Genomic DNA, 22,654 nt, shown 5'->3' with positions numbered 1-22,654 from the left:
TCGAATGCCCTTACTTTTAGGGCCCATTTTCGAATGCCCTTACTTTTAGGGCCCATTTTCGAATGCCCTTACTTTTAGGGTTCATTTTCGAATGCCCTTACTTTTAGGGGCCATTTTCGAATGCCCTTACTTTTAGGGCCCATTTTCGAATGCCCTTACTTTTAGGGTTCATTTTCGAATGCCCTTACTTTTAGGGCCCATTTTCGAATGCCCTTACTTTTAGGGTTCATTTTCGAATGCCCTTACTTTTAGGGCCCATTTTCGAATGCCCTTACTTTTAGGGTTCATTTTCAAATGCCCTTACTTTTAGGGACCATTTTCGAATGCCCTTACTTTTAGGGTTCATTTTCGAATGCCCTTACTTTTAGGGGCCATTTTCGAATGCCCTTACTTTTAGGGTTCATTTTCGAATGCCCTTACTTTTAGGGCCCATTTTCGAATGCCCTTACTTTTAGGGGCCATTTTCGAATGCCCTTACTTTTAGGGCCCATTTTCGAATGCCCTTACTTTTAGGGTTCATTTTCAAATTCCATGACTTTTTTGGCGTTTTTTTAAAAATTCCCTGACTTACGAACCCTCTATTAAAAAAATAAAATTTGTATATAATTATTAAAATATCATTAAAATTCAACAATTATTAATCATATATTAATATTAATATATCATTAAAAATTAACCATTATTAATCATATATTAATATTAATATATTAAAATTTAGCCATTATTAGTAATATATTAATATTAATATATCATTAAAATTCAACAATTAGTAATCATATATTAATATTATTATATTACAATTTAGCCATTATTAGTAATATATTAATATTAATATATCATTAAAATTCAACCATTATTAATCATATATTAATATTAATATATTAAAATTCAACCATTATTAATCGTATATTAATATTAATATATTAAAATTCAACCATTATTAATCGTATATTAATATTAATATATTAAAATTCAACCATTATTAATCGCCTATTAATGTTAATATATAAAATTCAACCATTATTAATCATATATTAATATTAATATATTAAAAATTCAACCATTATTAATCGTATATTAATATTAATATATTAAAATTCAACCATTATTAATCGTATATTAATATTAATATATTAAAATTCAACCATTATTAATCGTATATTAATATTAATATATTAAAAATTCAACCATTATTAATCATATATTAATATTAATATATTCATGTATTTCTGTTATTAGTAATATATTAATATTAATATATCATTAAAATTCTACCATTTTTAATAATATATTTATAGTAATATATCATTCAAATTCAACCATTATTAATAGTTTATTTTGGAATGTGTCCATTCCACTAACCTGCCAGCAATAGGTTAAAACTTCCGATTACTCAATAACTCCACGAAATTATAACGCCGTGAAAGGGAAATTTCATTTTCGCGATCTGGCATCACTGAACTACAGTGTCACATCAAGAACGTATTTATTTCAACTTCGGGAGAATGGAACGGGTCCGACATTTGACAATTTTTTCTTACGAACTTTTGGATCTCAAAGATATTTCAGAAATCAAAAATTTATTTTGAGATTTCAAAGCACGATTCTCGGGTTAATTTCTAGTTTTATATGCTGCAGGGTGACCAGTCAAATGGCCCGAAAATGTTATGGGAAAAATAGGAAATTTCGAGGTGAATATAGGAACCCTATATGAGACAACATAGAAAAAAATTAAGCCAATAGGCGCTTAAATAAAACATCTTCCCAGAAATTGCCAAGAAGTAATATTTCCGACAGCCAGGACTCATAAGTTATTATTTATATAGTACTTGTTGAAATATTAGAAAGCTGGAAAATTTATCGAACGTAAAATCGTTTTTTTGCTAAGCCTTAACATGCCAAAAAAGTTACCTGGTTAAAAGGAAACACTTGTTGCATACCGTACCGCAAAAGTAATATGTTTAGTTCTAAAGGAATGAGTTTTCATATTTTTCCAAAAGATAATTTTATACGAATGAATTAACCCTGCCTCCGTGAGAAGCTTTAAAATTGCCCGGTATTATAAAAAATATTCCGTATAATTTTAATTATTTATACCATAAGAGGATGATAATAATAATATTATTATCTTCTTATACTTAGTTTTAGTAACAATATATATTTTACATTAAAATATATTATCGAAAATTAACATTAGTATTTCCTTATACACGTGAGCCGACGCGTTTCTTATCTGACGCAAAATTCTCATGAGGGCAAAAACGCGTCTCCAATTGGCTTAAATATGACTCTAACCGTTTAACCGACCGACCGGAAATAGCTCCTTCCCAGATGAATTTGGAGAGGGGAGTAAAAACCGAGTATCTTTTATTGAAGCGTCCATTATAGGAAAAACCCTAGTCAAAATCCAGGAAAATATAAAAAAACTGGAAAAATATCAAGATAAACTTGAAAATCAAAATGAGTACAGTTAATGAACAAGATGTCACGGACATTTAAAAAAACTTGTCGAAGTTAACGGTAATAGTTAGTTAAGTGTAGGGGGCTGTTGGCTCGCGTGGCGTGTAGGGCTTGTATCGAGGGGTAAGACACTCTGCGAACTCGGTGTACACTGCCGTACCTTTGACAGTGCTAAATGGAACTCGCGAACTCTTGAAAATATGTAGCTTTACCAGTGCTTAAAGCACGAACTCGGTGTACAGATTATCCGAGACTGTCTTACCCCTCGGGCTCGCCACCATCCTCCTACACATTGTAACCCGGCCACCTGTATTAATGGCTTTAAAAGTCACTTGATGACTTAGGCCTAAGGTGGTGACTTGGGTCTTAGCCTAGCTGATTATTATTAAGTACACACAAACAACCGATGTATTAACTAAATTTGAAATATTTAATTTAAATTGGAACAAATTTACAATCATCTTGTACATTAACTTAAACTAATTTTCGCCCAGATTTCGGGATTCCCAAGATTATTTTAATATTTCTAAATCACTTTCTCTAGAGCGGTGGTTTTCAACCTTTATTTTACGCGGAACCCTTCGCTATCAGAAACCCCCCTCGTTTGCGAAACCACTTTTAGAAAACCAAAACGCGAAAGATTTCAAATATATGATTTTTTAATTATAAAGAAATAAATTATTATTTATAATCATTTATAAACAAAGCTGCATAATTTTAAATTAATTAATTAAAACATCACAAACATGAAGTAGAATAGATTAGATTAGAAATTTGTTGTTTGAGTTTTTAATCTTTGTATTTTTTTTCAATGTTTCCTAAGATCAACTGCGTTTAAAATCAAACGCTCAAAGGAATTTTAGCTATTGGAACATTTACCACAAAATGTTTCAATATTTACCGAAAACAAAACTATTTTTAGTCAAGAACGCATAGAAGCAACTTAGAACTATGTATGATCACATCGTCGGCTACTGCTTCTCCAAATGAAAACGCCCTAAATATCTGCCTGTAGCGCCATCTGGAGTTCTGGACAGTGCAAATGTGGGTTCATATCTTGAAAATTCAAAACCGGGAAGATATTTTTTTAAATTTAATTATCCAACTAAACTATAATAATTTGTAATATTAAAAAGTTATGATAAAAACAATAAGTATTCATAAATTATAATTTATAGATTTCATTTTACTCGGAAGGGGAAAATTCGGAAATTGTCTCCCCCCCCCCCCGCCCGTAAAACATTCAGCAACAAACACTTGTTTGGAGGAATAAAACCAACCAGACGACGCGAAAACAATGCTATAAAATGAGAATAGTTGCAAAATTCCGAATGCAGTTGGCGCTAGTCTCGTTTGAACCCCTCCGTCTCGCGCGAATTCACGGTCACTGACGAAACCGATTTCGCAGCTCTCCGCAACTCCTGTATACTTGTTTTATTCCTCCAAGACCCAGCCACCTGAATTAATGGCTTCAAAAGTCGCATAATGACGTAGGCCTAAGGTGGTGCCTTGGGTATTAGCCTAGCTGATTATTATTAAACCCGTCAAATGTCGTACATTTGCTTGTGTACATTTTTCATTGGTTAGACGCTTTAGCGCCTGCTGCCGTCGGAAGGGGAAAATTCCGAAATTGTCTCCCCACCCCGCCCGTAAATCGTTCAGCGTAAAGGTTCGTCCAATGAAATTTGTACACAACACTGCGTTAGCGTGTTTAAAGACTAGCTGCGTACTCCTTGAGTTTGTTGCTCCTAGGTGCCAGTATTTAATATATGCAAAGTTCTTAGTTAATTCTATGCGTTCCAGTTTTAGTCAATTAAGTCAGGTGTTTCCAACCAGACCGAAATATAGTTTAAGCGCCACCTCTAGAGTACTAGCAGCGATAGTATATAGCTGCGCTAAGGGAGATGTGAAAGTCTACCTCCTGGCAATAGAAAAATTCCGTACAGTGTCTACCCACGTTTTACCCCTACAATACCCCAGCGCCTCTACGGCAGGGAGTAAAACGATTTATTTTCTACAGACAAGTTAAGAGATAAGTGGACGCGCAAATTAGTATTTTATTTAGTCTTTGGCTTAAAAGACGCGCGAAATTCAAATTTAGGTCATTTTTTAATATTCCTTCCATACTTCTTTTTAACATAAATAAATTAAATATAATAAAATGAAATAAAATAATTCGTGATTATGTTTCGTGCAATAGAATATAATTAATATAATATGAATTTAACATAATAAAGTAAATATGTTTTAACATTTTATTGAAAGCAAGGTTTTGTGATTAAAACAGGAAATTTATTGAGATCATTGAATACAATAACTCAGTTTTAATGATACTTCCGAATTAATAGGAACTAAAGCCTATACAAAAATATAACAACGGTTTATCTAGAAATCATTCTTCATAATATCTCTGTTTTAAAGATATTAAAAAAAAATAGCTATATACTATCTCTGGTACTAGGCAAGAAGACCGTATTGTTGTATGACAAAAATGACATGTGGCTTTTAAACACGCGTCATGATTGAGTACATCTTCACAATTTCAGTTTTTTGAAAACCTCCGAGCAAACTAGGCCGATGCGCTTATTTTGGTAAGCTGACTCAATTATTAAATTCAAAATTTTAAAATTTACCACCTTTTTGGCGTGAAACCACGTTTTTTAGACGTTCTCGAAAGAATAAATTGGGACTAAAGCAGGATTCGATTTTTTGATTAAAATCTTTTTTTATTTTAATCGAATTTTTTTATTTTTTATTAATATTTAGGTTTTTGTCACTTTTTAAAAGCAATATATAAGCTTATTGATATAATTATTATTTGTGTATAAATAATATTCAATCGTAGACAGTTTTATCATGTCAAAAAATATTTATTCCAAGAAATAATTGTCCGATTCGCACGAAATTTGGCCTGTGGCATTGTGGCCCCTGCCGTCAGATTTTAGGGGCGTCTTGAGATTGCTAACCTTTTTTTTTTGACCACGGGACCAATAACCGGTGACCGCAAGACCGAAACCCGTGACCTCACGCTGTCAAGAGACGCGGGTATTAAGAGACACGGGAGTTTATCTCTCTGGCTCTAATTGCCTCCCTTAGCTGCTGCATGGCACGACCTTCGACCCTTTTCGCTTTCGTTCGTTCTCTTTTCTCAGCCCCTCCCCCTCCCCTCTCTATCTGTGTCACGCAGACACCTTTGCCCGGGCCGTATTCATTTCACGCATACCCATAATACTAACCGATACAGGGGCGTAGGAACCGGGAGGGGCAGGGGGGGGCAATGCCCCTCCCTAGAATTTTTCTATGAGGGAAACTAATGTTATTGCCCCCTCTAACCTTTGGTCAGTTGAAATCTTCAAAAGGCTCAAATTATCATTTTAAAAGCATATACAGTTTATAGAACTTCAACTGTGTTTAAATTTCAGTCTTTTCCCGCCAGTTTACATAGTAGTAACAAGTACACACGCATTCGGAGAAGCTACACTCCATTAAAAATTAAAAACCATTCTCCAGACCCCTTTTCGTTTATCTTTGCCCCCTCCAACTTCTAGAACGTTCCTACGCCCCTGAACCGATATGCCATTTGATTTTAAACGCCTGCAATTTCCAATCAAATTAACAATGGTTATAACCCTTAATAATCATTAGAATAATTAAAATTCATCAGAATAATTAACAATTTTTAGAACCATTAATTATCATTAGACTAATTAATGTTCTTCAGAATAATTAACAATGGTTAGAACACTTAATAATCATTAGAATAATTAAAATTCATCAGAATAATTAACAATGGTTAGAACCATTAATTATCATTAGACTAATTAATGTTCGTCAGAATAATTAACAATGGTTAGAATCATTAATTAACATTAGAATAATTAATGCTCGTAAGAATATTTAACAATGGTTAGAGCCATTAATTAACATTAGAATAATTAATGCTCGTAAGAATATTTAACAATGGTTAGAGCCATTAATTAACATTAGAATAATTAATGCTCGTAAGAATATTTAACAATGGTTAGATCCATTAATTATCATTAGAATAATTAATGTTCGTCAGAATAATTAACAATGGTTAGAATCATTAATTAACATTAGAATAATTAATGCTCGTAAGAATATTTAACAATGGTTAGAGCCATTAATTAACATTAGAATAATTAATGCTCGTAAGAATATTTAACAATGGTTAGAGCCATTAATTAACATTAGAATAATTAATGCTCGTAAGAATATTTAACAATGGTTAGATCCATTAATTATCATTAGAATAATTAATGTTCGTAAGAATAATTAACAATGGTTATAACCCTGAATAATCATCAGAGTAATGCAGACCAACCTTAATTAGCGTTAGAACAAATTAACAATGGTTAAAAACCTTATTAATCATTAGAATAATTAACAATGGTTAGAACCCTTAATAATAATTAGAATAATTAATGGTCATTAGAACAATTAAATGATGGTAGGAAACTTTAATTACCGTAAGAATATTTACTTTAATTTCAACTTGACACCGTATTCCAAATCCCACCATTGTGGCAAACAATGTTAACAATTTCTCTCAGAAACTCTTTTAAATATTCCTGAAACTCGACCTAATCAAATGAATATCACATTGCGAAGAACCCCGGTGGAATCGATTAGTTCTCAGAAGTAATCAATGGCCCAAATGATATTCTTCAACCAATTCTTTTTTCGTTTCAGAGTCTGATGATCCAAAATGAGCATCGACATCCGAAGTTTAGCCCCAACCGCTGTGATGTTCACCGTCTTCGGAGGTGTCATGATGTACAGCATGATATACGCCTGCTACAGGTAATTCAGCCGTCAGAGTTGCATTTAAATCGGGGTTTATATATCAAGCAGGGTGACCACAGAAATCTCAAAACTATTTCAATGAAAAATAGGACATTTCTAGGATTTTATAAGAGTTTTGTAAAAATACAGGAAAATATAGGATACATTCTATTAAAATTACGTGAAAATATAGGATACATTCTATTAAAATTACGTGAAAATATAGGATACATTCTATTAAAATTACGTGAAAATATAGGATACATTCTATTAAAATTACGTGAAAATATAGGATACATTCTATTAAAATTAGAGCAAAATATAGGATACATTCTATTAAAATTAGAGCAAAATATAGGATACATTCTATTAAAATTACGGGAAAATACAGGTTTCTAGTACTTATGAAGTGAAAATTCATGTTTTTAAAGAGAATTTGGTTGAGCGATCGAAGAACTCTAACATTTCTAAAATAGTTTCTAACTTTGTAGATTTTGATATCAAAAAACATAATTGCAATAATTGAAGTATGAAAAATTCCACAAATATAGGAAAAAAAATAGGAAAATAGTGTAATTATAGGAACAAATTGAAAATATAGGAAAAAAATAGGAAAATAGTGTAATTATAGGAACACATTGAATATATAGGAAAAAATAGGAAAATAGTGTAATTATAGGAACACATTGAAAATATAGGAAAATAGTGTAATTATAGGAACACATTGAAAATATAGGAAAATAGTGTAATTATAGGAACACATTGAAAATATCGGAAAATAGTGTAATTATAGGAACACATTGAAAATATAGGAAAAAATAGGAAAATAGTGTAATTATAGGAAGTTATAGGAAGACATTGAAAATATCGGAAAAAATAAGAAAATAGTAAAATTATAGAAACACATGGAATATATAGAAAAAAATAAGAAAATAGTGTAATTATAGAAACACATTGAAAATATAGGAAAAAATGGGAAAATAGTGTAATTATAGGAAGTTATAGGAACAATAGAATCACTAATTTTGTCATGGTGTAGTAATAATTAAAATGTATAGTTTATTACGGAATACTCATGAGGCGATTGGATTTAATTAAAATTTATTTCAAAAAACTAAAATTAAATACAAACATTAGAACCGTGATGTTCAATAAAGCATCAACGTCCGACACTATGTTTCGGGTTTTACAAGATCCTTTTTCAAGTGTAAAGGTTACGGGTCAAACATTCTTATTTATCAACTCTTAACATTAGGTATAATGACGTCATATTTCTACTATAATAAGAGAGATTATATTAATATTTTTATTTTTGGGTAAATGTAGTTGGAGGGGCGATGAGACAATTTTCAATATCAAAAATCGGGGAAATTTCGCCATCTTTGTCTAAATTTAGGTTACCGAATTTTTTAATAAGAATTTTTTCAGCGAATTTACGTTTAAAATGATGTTTTTCTGTATGGAGGATTTTTTTATTATTTAAGTCAAAAATATGACCAGCTTTTAATATATGGTATACGATAGCCTATTATGAGGGTCGAGGTTTTTTACCGCGCATTTGTGTTCTTTTATACGAGTTTTTTTTTATTCGGGACTGTAACGTGTGGGACAAATTCAGTCCGCTCGTCCACCTGATTAATCAGGGCGAGATAAATGTGTAACGGCCACGCCAACGGGGGGATACGTGGGGACAGGGGTGGGGACACCCGCGGCGGAAGTATTCCGACCAACCTAAATTTAGACAAAGATGGCGAAATTTCCCCGATTTGGGATATTGAAAATTGTCTCATCGCCCCTCCAACTACATTTACCCAAAAATAAAAATATTAATATAATCTCTCTTATTATAGTAGAAATATGACGTCATTATACCTAATGTTAAGAGTTGATAAATAAGAATGTTTGACCCGTAACCTTTACACTTGACAAAGGATCTTGTAAAACCCGAAACATAGTGTCGGACGTTGATGCTTTATTGAACATCACGGTTCTAATGTTTGTATTTAATTTTAGTTTTTTGAAATAAATTTTAATTAAATCCAATCGCCTCATGAGTATTCCGTAATAAACTTATACTTTTCTATTTTTTAGTTATAGGAACACATTGAAAATATAGGAAAAAATAAGAAAATAGTGTAATTATAGAAACACATGTCAATTCAGAACAAACTAAACTAAATAAGGTTTTTAAATAATAATTAAATTTAAATAAGATTGGTTAAAATACCACTTTACACAAATTATTAATCAATTTGTCCAGAAAAAATAATCACAAAACGTGAAAAGAAACAATTTGATTTAAATCAAGTTATTTTTTAAAATTATTGATTTAAATCCTTTATTATACTTATTTATTTTTATTTATTTATTATTATTTTTATTATTTACTTTATTTATTAAATTCAATGAAAATTAATTTGAATTTTAGTTGACAGTACCCTTAAAATTATTAACGACTTTCTCTAAACCCTTGAATAATCAATAAAATCAATAAAAATCTAATTTAAGTAAAATAAATCGATTTAAAAAAATCAGAAAGATCAACAATCCTGATAATATAAAAGAGGTTTCTTGGTCCATATTATACGAGGGTTGCCAAATACGAGAGAAGGAACTACACTGTGCAAATGTAACACGTACCTTTGGCAGCTGGATGCGCTTTCCAATCGCCGTAATTTAATCCAGCTACAGGTAATTCTGACTCTCTGAAGGTAATAGATCTTAAAAGAAATTGATTTGAAAATCTTCATCGGTTCATTGCGTAAATTGGCGCGTGCTTGCTCGGAAGGGATAATCTTATTGGCCAAGACAAATGCGGATAAATATTGCTAAGCCCACGTGATTCTATTTTATTATCAGAATAAATAATTACACGTGCGACGAAAAAATGGGCGATATCATCGAGATTCACGCGTTTTTAATTTAAAAACCCTTCCTTTTGACGGTTTTTATTTTGGAGCGAATAATTTCTTTTAGCGTCTATTCAGTGATCGTGGGATAAAAAGGACTAGTCACTACCGTTCTATAGAGGAGAGCTAATCCCTTTAAAGATTACTTGGTCCATAAACGAACTCGTTACGACCAGGGTTGGACATAAGGCACTAGTCACGGCATTTGACTACTAAAATAAATGCTCTACTGAAATTAATCGAAATCTGGGTTCTCACTAGTCAAGTTGCGCCCTGTGCCCCCCCCCCCTGGCTACGCCACTGTCATAAATTCAGCATTCATCAAATCCATTTTATTTTAAAAAAATCACATTATTTAACTTAAGTGATAATTAACCCCTATTTTAATCCTGTCGGGTTTTTATACCCCCCTTTTTACCCCCACTAGACTACTAAAATAAATTAAGATAGGAGGCTCATTAACACTAGTCAGGCTGACTACTAAAAAAATATCCTTATGTCTACCCTGGTCAGGACATTGTACATGTACGAGTGTATACAGAAGTAAATGAAATACAATTAAACAGAGATGTATCCATTTTGTGTTAACAGAAGTAAATGAAGTGTGAAAATTACACTCCGTTGTGATATTTAAAGAAATCGAGTGGCACTCTATAAAAAAAAAGATAAAAAAGTTTCCAAAAATACTTCTAAAAGCGCTTCTAGGTGGCAGCACCTTCCGGGACTTAAAGTTAAAAGCGAGTTGTCTGCCATCTATTGGCTTCCCGAAACCGCGTGTTTAATAAGTTAATAATCACGTGATTCCAAAAAGCTAATCAATGCGAGAAGCTCCCAATTCGCCGCAATTTGATGCTTACTCAACTGGTTTTGATAATTACGCTAACGACATCTAGTGCGAGCGAAGGCAACTAGAGAGAAGCCACCACTTGCTTTAAATACCATATTTTCAAGATGAAAATTAGTTTATCACATATTTAGTCGGGAATTATTTTTTCGTTCGAGTATTACTTCGTATAAATGCGAAATTCCTTGATCAACCATAAGTATTGAAGTTAATAATCAGCTACAGGTGGCCGGGTTACAATGCGTAGGAGGGTGGTGGCAAGCCCTTCATGCCACGCGAGCCAACAGCTCCCTACACTAACTATTACCGTTAACCTCTACAAGTTAATTATTAAATCGTGATTAAAATGACCAAAATCATTAAGTCGTGATTAAAATGACTTAATTATTAAAACGTTATTAAAATGACCTAATTATTAAAACGTGATTAAAATGACCTAAATTATTAAAACGTGACTAAAATGACCAAAATTATTAAAACGTGATTAAAATTTCCAAAATTGTTAAAACGTGATTAAAATTTCCAAAATTGTTAAATCGTGATTAAAATTACCAAAATTATTAAAACGTGATTAAAATTACCAAAATCATTAAGTCGTGATTAAAATGACTTAATTATTAAAACGTTATTAAAATGACCTAATTATTAAAACGTGATTAAAATGACCTAAATTATTAAAACGTGACTAAAATGACCAAAATTATTAAAACGTGATTAAAATTTCCAAAATTGTTAAAACGTGATTAAAATTTCCAAAATTGTTAAATCGTGATTAAAATTACCAAAATTATTAAAACGTGATTAAAATTACCAAAATTGTTAAATCGTGATTAAAATTACCAAAATTACTAAATCGTTATTAAAATAACCATAATTTATCACTTTAGTCCCAATTTATTCTTTCGAGAACGTCTAAAAACGTGGTTTCACGCCAAAAAGGTGGTACATTTTAAAATTTTGAATTTAATAATTGAGTCAGCTTACCGAAATAGGCGCATCGGCCTAGTTTGCGAAGATGTACTCAATCATGACGCGTGTTTAAAAGCCACCTGTCATTTTTGTCATACAACAATACGGTCTTCGAATGTCCTTGCCTAGTACTCTAGAGGTGGCGCTTAAACTATATTTCGGTCTGGTTGGAAACACGTGACTTTATTGACTAAAACAGAAACGCATAGAATTAACTAAGAACTTTGCAAATATTAAATACTGGCACCTAGGAGCAACAAACTCAAGGAGAACGCAGCTAGTCTTTAAACACGCTAACGCGGTGTTGTGTACAAATTTCATTGGACGAACCTTTACGCTGAACGATTTACGGGTGGGGGGGGGGAGACAATTTCGGAATTTTCCCCTTCCGACGGCAGCAGGCGCTAAAGCGTCTAACCAATGAAAAACGTACGCAAGAAAATCCACGACTTTTGACGAGTTTAATAATAATCAGCTAGGCTCCACCTTAGGCCTACGTCATTATGCGACTTTTGAAGCCATTAATTCAGGTGGCCGGGTTACAATGCGTAGGCAAGCCCTGCATGCCACGCGAGCCAACAGCTCCCTACACTAACTATTACCGTTATTAACCTCAACAAGTTTTTATGGAAGGGGAGAACCCCTTAAACGAGTGGGATGAGAACTTGCAAACTCAAAGCAAAAGGAGTTGTTCCGAGTTTTCACCCAGCGCCACAGGCTGCATGGGATCGAACCCGCCTCCTCTTGCTGCGAGGCGAAAGCACTAACCACTCCGCCAAGTTCTTATGACCTTTAACCTAACTAGCGCCAATCAGCCCTAGCTTCTGTTAAACCTGGTGGCAGATATGCGAAATTCCTTGATCCACCATAAATATTGAAGTTCTTATGGCCTTTAACGTAACTAGCGCCATTGAATAAATATTGAATTTCTTATGGCCTTTAACGTAACTAGCGCCATTGATACTTGCATTTTCAAATAATTTTTGAATCGGTTGCTTATATTTTGATAAGTTTATTCATGTCTATGGTTTATTTAAGAAGAAACGTTGTTATGACTTTTTAATTTGTCTGTAGCAGACGCTAGATCATAAGCGCTACCTCGGAGAAGCTAGCGCCGTTACGCCACCTAGAATCGTTTTGGTCTCGAATAGTTCTTTCTATAAATGTTTTACGCTTACCCAACTTGTTAAAAGTAGAAGTATAACATGTTGCTCTTACGTCACAAGACTGAGCTTTGGTGGAATTATCTTAGCACGCGCGATTTGCACGAGCTTTAGAAAATAGGAAGCTCCTCGTGGTGCGAGCGCGCGCGCTCGTAGTGTTGGAGAAGGTAAATATAGTGACGTAAGAGCTACATTAAAACAATAGGGCCATGTTACTTAATAGAAAGAATTATTGTGTTAGAGATTAAATAATTTTTATGCAAATTAACGTTTTCGGAATGACAGTTGTAGGTAGGTGTGCATAACAATTACACTATCAAGGTTAACCCGCTAAATTATGCAAATACAGAATAGCATTAATCAAATACCATTGTACTGATGTCACATCTAACTCACGCCATTTGAATGGAATATGTAATTTTTTTTCCCTTTTGTAAATAATGTTTGAATGTGGAAAGCGAATCAAGAATGCGGTACCACCCTGGCGTACTTCGGAGACAAAGTTCGTCTGCTTTTTAATCGTAAAACCTACATTTTGGTTCAATATAGAACAAACTGATATCTTTGACTTTCAAATGTCCAAAAAAAGATAAATTATTTGAATTTTCACCAAAACGGACTGAGTTTTAACTACTTGGAACCGAAGTATAGTCATATTTAAACCGATAAAGCTTTGCGATAAATTCCCATTTTGGGGTTGCTTAAGAGCCCTTCAAACAAACTTCTAGATGGCAGCCTTGTTAAAAAACTTTATGACAATTTCAACTTAATTCTTTTTTCAACAGATGTCGCTAACGTCGACATCAAAACCAGATTCTTAAGCTACATTTTCATCCAAAGGCGGGACATAAAAGTGCCCCCCGCGTTGATTGGCTCGTTTGTAAATTTGACAATAACTTCAATTATAGTAATTTTTAACAATATATTTTATATGGAATATATAATTTAGATTAAAGTCCACTAGGTAGAGTATAAGTTGTCTAATTACAATACTCTACAATGGTTATTGTTTCGCTATTTCGAATTTTAGATTCCTTTGGTATAAATAGATGGCACCACACTCTCCAGTAAAGTAGTTTTTTCGAAGAATCGGATAGATTCATGGTCATCTCTAATAACAAGGGATTTATCATAATGCAGGTGGCAATGATAGAGCCGACAGTTGCTTTAAACATTAAATCTTATGACGTTTTTCCATTACGCGATATCATAGCTGCCATTACTGACCAATCGGATTGTCTTTGGTCAAATAACATGGTAACGTCACACCATCATTCACCTTGATTACTCTATACTAAGTTGAAAAATTATCTGCTACAACTTGTTGTTAACGTAAATAGCGCTACTTAACCATAGCTTCTGTTAAACCTGATGGCAGAAAGGCGAAATTCCTTGATCCACCATAAATATTGAAGTTCTTATGGCCTTTAAGAACACATCTTGTAATCCGGCCACCTGAATTAATGGCTTCAAAAGTCGCTTGATGACTTAGGCCTATGGTGGTGCCTTGGGTATTAGCCTAGCTGATTATTTAAGATTATTAAAGATTATTAAGAAATCTTGTCAAGTTGACCTTTAATTACTTATCATCCTTGGTATCGTATATTTCGCCTTGGACATTTATTCACTAGGGGGCTCTGCGCTGAGAACTACACTTAGATGGCGCGATTGTGTGCTTGCTGGTAGCGTCGTAGGCATACGTCATAGCTAAGCCCCGCCTCGAAACGGCCGCCATGACATTAATTTCACGTCACAGATCACGAGGCAAAACGCCACCCGATCCTCCGAAATAATCACGTGACCTCCATGGGCCGACCGATACGCGTTACCATGGCAACCCAAGCCACACCCACGAACTAGCTTCGAATAAATAATAATTATAAAGAATAGTAAAAACAACTTTAATTACACAGTAAAAACTTTAATAAGATTTAAAATTTTAACAATGACTAGTTTCGCTCTCTTTCAGAGGCATCATCAGGTCTAAATTTCAGCAGCAGTTAGAATGTATGAATTTAGCTCGGGTCACATGTCATGGGGGTGGGTCAAAAATAATCGCGATACCAAAGTTCAGCTATTATTGCACTCGGGCCGTTATCTCCGAGGGGTCGGACATTTACCAAAATCCCGTACACTTTGTCTAAAATCGCAAAATCTTTTAACTATCTCTATGGTAAATTAACATTGAAATCCCAAAATAACTTCAAAAAGTATTGATAAAATCGCCAAAATCTCTACGAAATCCCGAAATCCCGTACAAAATAATGGCAAGTGTACGACCCCTCGGTTATCTCTATTGAGGCTACATTCATCTTTTTGTTTTTTGACAATTTGAAGTGATTCCAATAGGTTAAGTTTAAAGACATTATTTTGTAGATTGATAAGCTTGGGTTTGTCTAATGATAAATTATGTTTTGGGAATTCAACGGAATGAGCCGCTAGGGCTGAAGAGTGGACTTTTTTGTTTTTGATGTCGTTTTTGTGTTCGTTAAACCTTTTATATAGGTTGCGTTTACTTTGTCCTGTGTAGCTTTTTCCACAGGAGCAATCAATTTCGTAAACTCCAAATTTGCCGGATATTGCGGTTTTGTCTTTGAGGGAATTTAAACAGTTTAGGATTTTATTGATTGGTTTAAATACTGGTTTTATGTTATTATTACTGAACACGTTACCTATTAGGTGGCTAAGATTGTTAGTGAAGGGTAGGACTACATAGTTCGGTTTGGTGTTGTCTATTTTTTTTTTTACTGTGTAATTAAAGTTGTTTTTACTATTCTTTATGACCATATACACAGGTGTTTTTCCTTTTTAATTATAAATAATAATTAATATTTGTTAAATAGACGCTTGACACGCGCCTCCTGAAAGAAAAAATGTGCGCGCGCTCTCAACTTTAACTCTACAAATAAAACTAACACAAACACGTGACTATTTTATTTAGTGACTCGCGCGCATGCGCGTAGGGGGTAAAAGATAAATAGAGCTGCATTTATTGAAGCGCCTATTGTCATATTTATTCGCGAGCGAAACGAGTCTAGGTGGCGTAACGGCGCTAGCTTCTCAGAGGTAGCGCCTATGATCTAAGGTCTGCTACAGACCAATTAAAAGGTCTTAAGAACGGTTTGTCTTAAATAACCTTATCAAAATATAAGCAACCGATGCAGAAATTGTATTAAAATGCAAGTATCTTTATTTAAAAAGGCAAATTTACGAAGAACGATTTGGAAAAACTAATAGCGTCTGCTTTAGCCGCTACCTATCTAGGTTTCGAGTGCGAGCCAAAGGGGGCGTAGCGATAGTTTTCGGTTTAGAATTGATGTTATTTTACTAATAATCGTCCTTGGTAATTTAGATACTGAAAATCAATTCGGTGATAATTTGAACTAACAGTCATACTTACAGATATTATATTACTTATGGTACTAGTAAGGTCAAAGAAGCCACTGTTGTCAGCCCTTAACCTTTTCTGGCCAACTTTTGACTGTGGTAGTTGTAACGGTCGAAAACGATTAGAGATAATAAACGAAAATAGGCCAAATAAAGTGGTTTTCGAATGCCGTGCTCGCTGTTCGACCTCAATACAGGCGCTCTTTTAGTTCAAAACCACCATTAGAGTTCTTCACAAGTTACATATCTGGGATATGACGCTCAATCGTAAGACTGCCGTTTGTCGAGAGTTACCGATTTTAGCGCGATTGCAGCGCTCAATGCGAGAGAAGCGGGATATTGTGCAGGGTTGCCACAATTTTTTTATTTTTTAAGCTATATTTTTATAGAGGTTTTCAATTTGCAAACCGAAATTCAAATTCACTGATATTTATTCTAATTATTAAAAATCCCTGACTTTTAGACCTACATTCAAAATCCCTGATTTTTAGACGCACATTCAAATTCCCTGATTTTTAGACCCACATTCAAATTCCCTGACTTTTAGAGCCACATTCAAATTCCCTGATTTTTAGACCCACATTCAAATTCCCTGACTTTTAGAGCCACATTCAAATTCCCTGATTTTTAGACCCACATTCAAATTCCCTGACTTTTAGAGCCACATTCAAATTCCCTGATTTTTAGACCCACATTCGAATTCCCTGATTTTTAGACCCACATTCGAATTCCCTGACTTTTAGAGCCACATTCAAATTCCCTGATTTTTAGACCCACATTCAAATTCCATACTTTTAGAGCCACATTCAAATTCCCTGATTTTTAGACCCACATTCGAATTCCCTGATTTTTAGACCCACATTCGAATTCCCTGACTTTTAGAGCCACATTCAAATTCCCTGATTTTTAGACCCACATTCAAATTCCCTGACTTTTAGAGCCACATTCAAATTCCCTGATTTTTAGACCCACATTCGAATTCCCTGATTTTGAGACCCACATTCGAATTCCCTGATTTTTAGACCCACATTCAAATTCCCCGACTTTTCGAGGAATTCAAGGTTTTCCAGGCACTGTGGCAACCCGGTAGTGTTAGGGAGAGGGATAAATTTGAGAGTGGTATCGACTTTCAAAGTATTTAATTAATTTACCCAAATACTTATCATTTTAGGTACTTTTTCAAGGTCAATTAAAAATTAACGAAACGATGAAATAAAATTTCGTTCGCACAATTTATAGTTTTAACTGTGCTGACAACGATACAAAAAACGCACAAAGCACCATTTAGCCATATACGAGATAAACGGTGCTTGTGTGAGCTTGTATGGGCGTTTCAGCCATATTTAAGTAGAATTATCTTAACAACCATTAGCGATACCAAAATTCGGTTCTCAGGTTTTTTAGAACAAGCCCTCGTGATTACAAAATCGAAGAGTGCTTAAAGGGGAACGGTCAAGTTTTAACCAGTTAGATAGCCCTATAGCCCATTAAAAACTAAAATTTATGGCGAAAACCGCATCAAAAAATATTGAGTGGTTAATTTTTAATAAAATAAAGAAATTTCGGGAAATCGAAAAGCGCGCGTCCGCCGCGACACCTGGTGAGAAGTCAGTGAGACAGAAAAACAACGTAAAAGCGCGCGCTGCTGAAGACGCAAAAAAAAATTGTTTTGCACGAGCGGCGCGTTCCAGTTATAAGAGACCTAAGCCTAAATTGCGCGATTTTAAAAGTTAGGATAGTTCGCAAATCGCTCATACGGGGTTAGGGGCGCTGGCGGCAGTCCCTAAGATGGCGGCGAAAATTCAAACCCAAACACCTGGCGTTATTTTTCGTTTCAACTTTTTAGACCAAAAGCTATTTTTTCAAGACAAAAAAGGTACGTGTTAGTATATTGAACGTCTTGTTAATCTTTTGATACGGAAATAAGGTCATATTTGGAAATGCTTGGCCGTTCCCCTTTAAGAATTCGATCCATAGTAGAACTTTAGATAAACAGGCTCAAATACGTCGTGTTTTTTATAATTTTATTAATTAAAGGGAATATGAACTAAATCGAAATATCGTCCGCTAATAGGCAGACTGGTTTTAAAGGTAACTAGTGGCAATCATCCCTAGCTTCTATTCCACCTGGTGGCCGAAATGTAGAATTTGATGTACTTCCTTTAAAAAAAACAATTAACACCATTTATTAAAGCAAGTGTCGGCTCGACGTGAAATATCTCTTTTTTCAACAGATGTCGCTCGCGTTGATTGAATCGTTTGTAAATTTGACAATAACTTAAATTATAATTTTTAACAATATATTTTAGGATATATCATGGTTAAAGTTCACTAAACGGTTCTCTGACGACGTTATTGTTTCGCTATTTTGAATTTTAACTTCCTTTTGCCATTAAAGCAATTAAGCAAGTGGCGACTCTATCATTGCCACCTGTATTATGAAAAGGCCCCTGTTATTAGAGATGGCCATGAATCTATTCTATCCGATGTTGCGAAGCGACTGTACTGGAGAGCGTGGTGCCATCTATTTATGGCAAAGGAAGCTAAAATTCTAAATAGCCAAAAGAAAACGTCATCAGAGAGTCATTGTAGAATATTATAGCCAGACAACTATCGTCGTAATCAAAACAAGATAGTTAAGTAACATTTTGACCCAAAAGGCGGGTACTTATAGGTACCCCTCGCGTTGATTGGATCGCTTGTAAGTGCACCCATAAACTTAAATTACAGCAAATATAAACAATATTTATATTTATAAATCCCGTGTAAAAATATTGTTTATATTTGCTGTAATTTAAGTTTATGGGTGCATTTCCAACGATCCAATCAACGCGAGGGGAACCTATAAGTACCCGCCTTTTGGGTCAAAATGTTACTTAACTATCTTGTTTTGATTACGACGATAGCGACATCTGTTGAAGAAAGAACTACTTGACGTCGAGCCGACACTTTCTTTAATAGATGGCATCACGCTCTCCACTAAAGTCGTTTATTCGGAGAATTTGCCTTCTCTAATAACAAAGGTCTTACGGTCTTATTATAATACCGGTGGCAATGATATAGTCGACTGTGCTTTAATTTTGAAACAATATATAAATTTATAGCATTCTTTTGTTTCAAAAACTATCACAAAATCAAAGAATAATACCCCGTTCAGACGAGGCATTTTAGTAAACCGAAGTTCTATTTTAAAACGGGATTGTTAACTATCAATTTTTAACCGGGGTTGCTAACTATAACTTGGAAATTATAAAATGAAGAAAACGGTGAAATAAATGGGGCTTGAATTTTTAACAGTCGCTTGTTGTCACTCTAGGGAGAGAACACTGGATTAATTTATATTTGAGCATGCGCAGAGACCATTTTTTTCCTTTTTGCCGATAAACAAAATATTTCTGGTAGACGTAAATTACGATTCCTCGTCGAGCACGTGGCGCCATCTAGGCTCACTAGCCGCAAACAAGGAAATAAAAGCTCGTTTAACTATAAATTTAACTCTAAATTTGAACTCGTTAAATTAAAACGCAAATTATTAATTGAATTAGTCGTGAGGGTGGCAACTATGGTGGACGCATTCTGATGAGACCACCGGTGTTGTAGGCTTTAATGATTGCGTGGAGCACAGGTGTATTTCTGAGCCCATTCTCCCGCTGGCGTAACAGTGAGGCGTTCAAATTGAGTAGCTGGAGCGTAACCTCCATACATTCTTATTTGAATCTATCGATTACTCAGCCCTTCGCTCGGGATAAAAACGTTCTACAATCAATTGAAATCAATAGTTTAAAGGGTCGTATACTCAGTTGCAGGTTAAGAATGGCAAAATATAATTATCCACATCTGATACTAGCAAGAATTTCCGCTAAATCGACGGCGGGAATTTCGCCTATTTTCGGTTGAATGCCTAAAGGATCCTACGCGTGATATATGAATCCATTTTAGAAATGTCTATATCGTAAATTTCAAAGTGATTAATAAATATTTAATGTAGACTATAATTTTTAAGCTTCATTATAGCGCATTTTTAATATTATGCTCCTAAACAATCACCAAATCGCACGATTATGTACGTCAACGTGGTAATCTCGGCATTACCGGTTCTATACTAACCTTGGACTCACCAAATTTATTTTTTTTTGGTATGTCTCACGTACTACTAAAAACATATTATTACAACTGTTTTTTAATCTTACCTATGTTAATTACTTATCACTTTGAAATATAACGCAAGATGGTATTTTCCAAAATTATATAACGCGCGCGGGTATACTTAGAAATTCAACCGTAAAAAGGTAAAATTTCGAAATTCCCGTCGCCGATTTACCGGAAATTCGTGCTAGTATCAGAGATCTTAAACTCCCAATGCCCCCCGCGACCCTCTATTTTTTGCCGACGGTGGCGCCCCTCAACGTCTGGTAGAAAGCTTTAGCAATGCCATAAGAGAAAAATTGGTTTTCTCCCGGCCGAGCGGCGGCACTGATGCTTGAATTTTTCTTGACTCGTTTTCGTGAGAGTTTCATATCTCTATAAGCGCAGCTACTAGCAGGATTTACTGTAGGAAATCGACCTATGCCGGAACTATGCCAACTATGCCACCTATGCATTTTAGGGAATATGAAAAACCAGAATATCCCTGCGCATTAATTAATCCAAGCCTACAAGGAGTCAAGGACCATAGAGAAGCTGCCATATAATTTATTACCTCCTTGTGAATTGCCGAATAGGATTAATTTAATCTTATTATTTTAAATTTGATTTAAATTGCAGGCTTTATAAGAACTACGACAAAAATGACGGGACGTCGACACCCACAAACTACTTTCCGCCAACGCCCTGGTTCGGCTACAGGAATAGTCTCAGTTCAACCGTCCATCCATTCCCCAACCAAGGAAACCATCATCAGACAAACTATCCCGTTATTATCATCGATTCTGATTCGCCGCCCAGTTACTGGCAGCTCTGTCAATCCAAGGAGCAGCAACACGAAAAGTCCATCGATTCAAAATGGGTAAAATAAAGACTTTAAAAACCATAAATATTGATTATATAGAAAGTGTTACCAGAAGTAAATAATGTTCCTCTTAATGATAAGGATCCAACTCCTTACGCTGCTAATCCGGGTTCATACAGCTATTGACAACCAGCGGTGGGGGAACGTTTTTTTTTGGGGTACAAAGAATCGAAATGGGTGTCTGGGCTACATTTTTTTTTGGTCGAGATATTTAAAGCAAGTGTCGGCTCGACGTCAAGTAGCTCTTTCTTCAACAGATGTCACTATCGTCGTAATCAAAACAAGATAGTTAAGTAACATTTTGACCCAAAAGGTGGGTACTTATAGGTACCCTTCACATTGATTGGATCGTTTGTAAATTCACCTATAAACTTAAATTACAGCAAATATAAACAATATTTTTACACGGGATATATAATCGAGGTAAAAGTCCACTAAATAGAGTATAAGTTGTCTAACTATAATATTCTACAATGGCTCTCTGACGACGTTATCATTTGGCTATTTTAATTTTAGCTTCCTTTGACATAAATAGATGGCACCACGCTCTCCAGTAAAGTCGCGTTTTTTGCAGAATCGGAGAGATTCATGGCCATCTCTAATAACAGGAGCCTTTTCATAATACAGGTGGCAATGATAGAGCCGGCAGTTGCTTTAAAAGGAATATAACCTCTTTATTAATGAAATCTTTAACTACCTCATTCATATCAATTTTATCTAGTTCATCTTGACACGCGTGTAGTATGCAGAAACTATTTAAGTGGCATTGCGTCATCGTACTTATTAGGAAACTAGCTTGGACTATACTAACGTAAAGCCTAAATACAAACTGTGCACTTCAATTATATATATATATTTGAACTATCTAGATTTTTCCACTGATATTTCCCAGATTTTTCCAGGTGCAAGAAAACTTTAATTAAAACTTAGTTTTACATTCCATGCTTGTCATTTAATTTTAAATAAGAATAATTAAATGAGAAAAACTTATTGATGTAAATTTTCACTCTTTAGGGCAAACTTTCGGGGCCCTCATACATTTCCCTAATTTTTACTAAAAATTTTAAATTTCCTTGATTGTTGCTAAAAAAATTAAATTTCCCTGATA

The 22,654-nt window shown here is 34.3% G+C and overlaps 1 protein-coding gene across 1 annotated transcript; it reads left to right on the top strand.

Annotated features, from left to right (window-relative positions):
* The first annotated feature begins 7,189 nt into the window (after positions 1–7,189).
* Positions 7,190–21,672, top strand: LOC149962121 (uncharacterized). Its single transcript, XM_090164399.1, has 3 exons — positions 7,190–7,284; positions 21,303–21,543; positions 21,586–21,672. Exons 1-3 carry the CDS (start codon positions 7,190–7,192, stop codon positions 21,670–21,672), a joined length of 423 nt encoding a protein of 140 aa, XP_090020525.1.
* Positions 21,673–22,654: the final 982 nt, after the last annotated feature.

Source organism: Leiobunum rupestre, chromosome 1, assembly GCF_980474605.1.
Source record: "Leiobunum rupestre chromosome 1, qqLeiRupe1.1.hap1, whole genome shotgun sequence".
Lineage (NCBI taxonomy): Eukaryota > Metazoa > Arthropoda > Arachnida > Opiliones > Sclerosomatidae > Leiobunum > Leiobunum rupestre.
Note: the sequence above shows the minus strand (reverse complement) of the source record. Positions and strands in the feature narration are given on the sequence as shown.

Bases quoted from the DNA above. Each gene is read 5' to 3' on its own strand.
- LOC149962121 (XM_090164399.1), top strand. From the start codon at position 7,190: ATGAGCATCGACATCCGAAGTTTAGCCCCAACCGCTGTGATGTTCACC. The intron at 7,285-21,302 runs GTAATTCAGCCG...TTTAAATTGCAG, and splicing joins ATGATATACGCCTGCTACAG to GCTTTATAAGAACTACGACA. The intron at 21,544-21,585 runs GTAAAATAAAGA...TTGATTATATAG, and splicing joins AGTCCATCGATTCAAAATGG to AAAGTGTTACCAGAAGTAAA.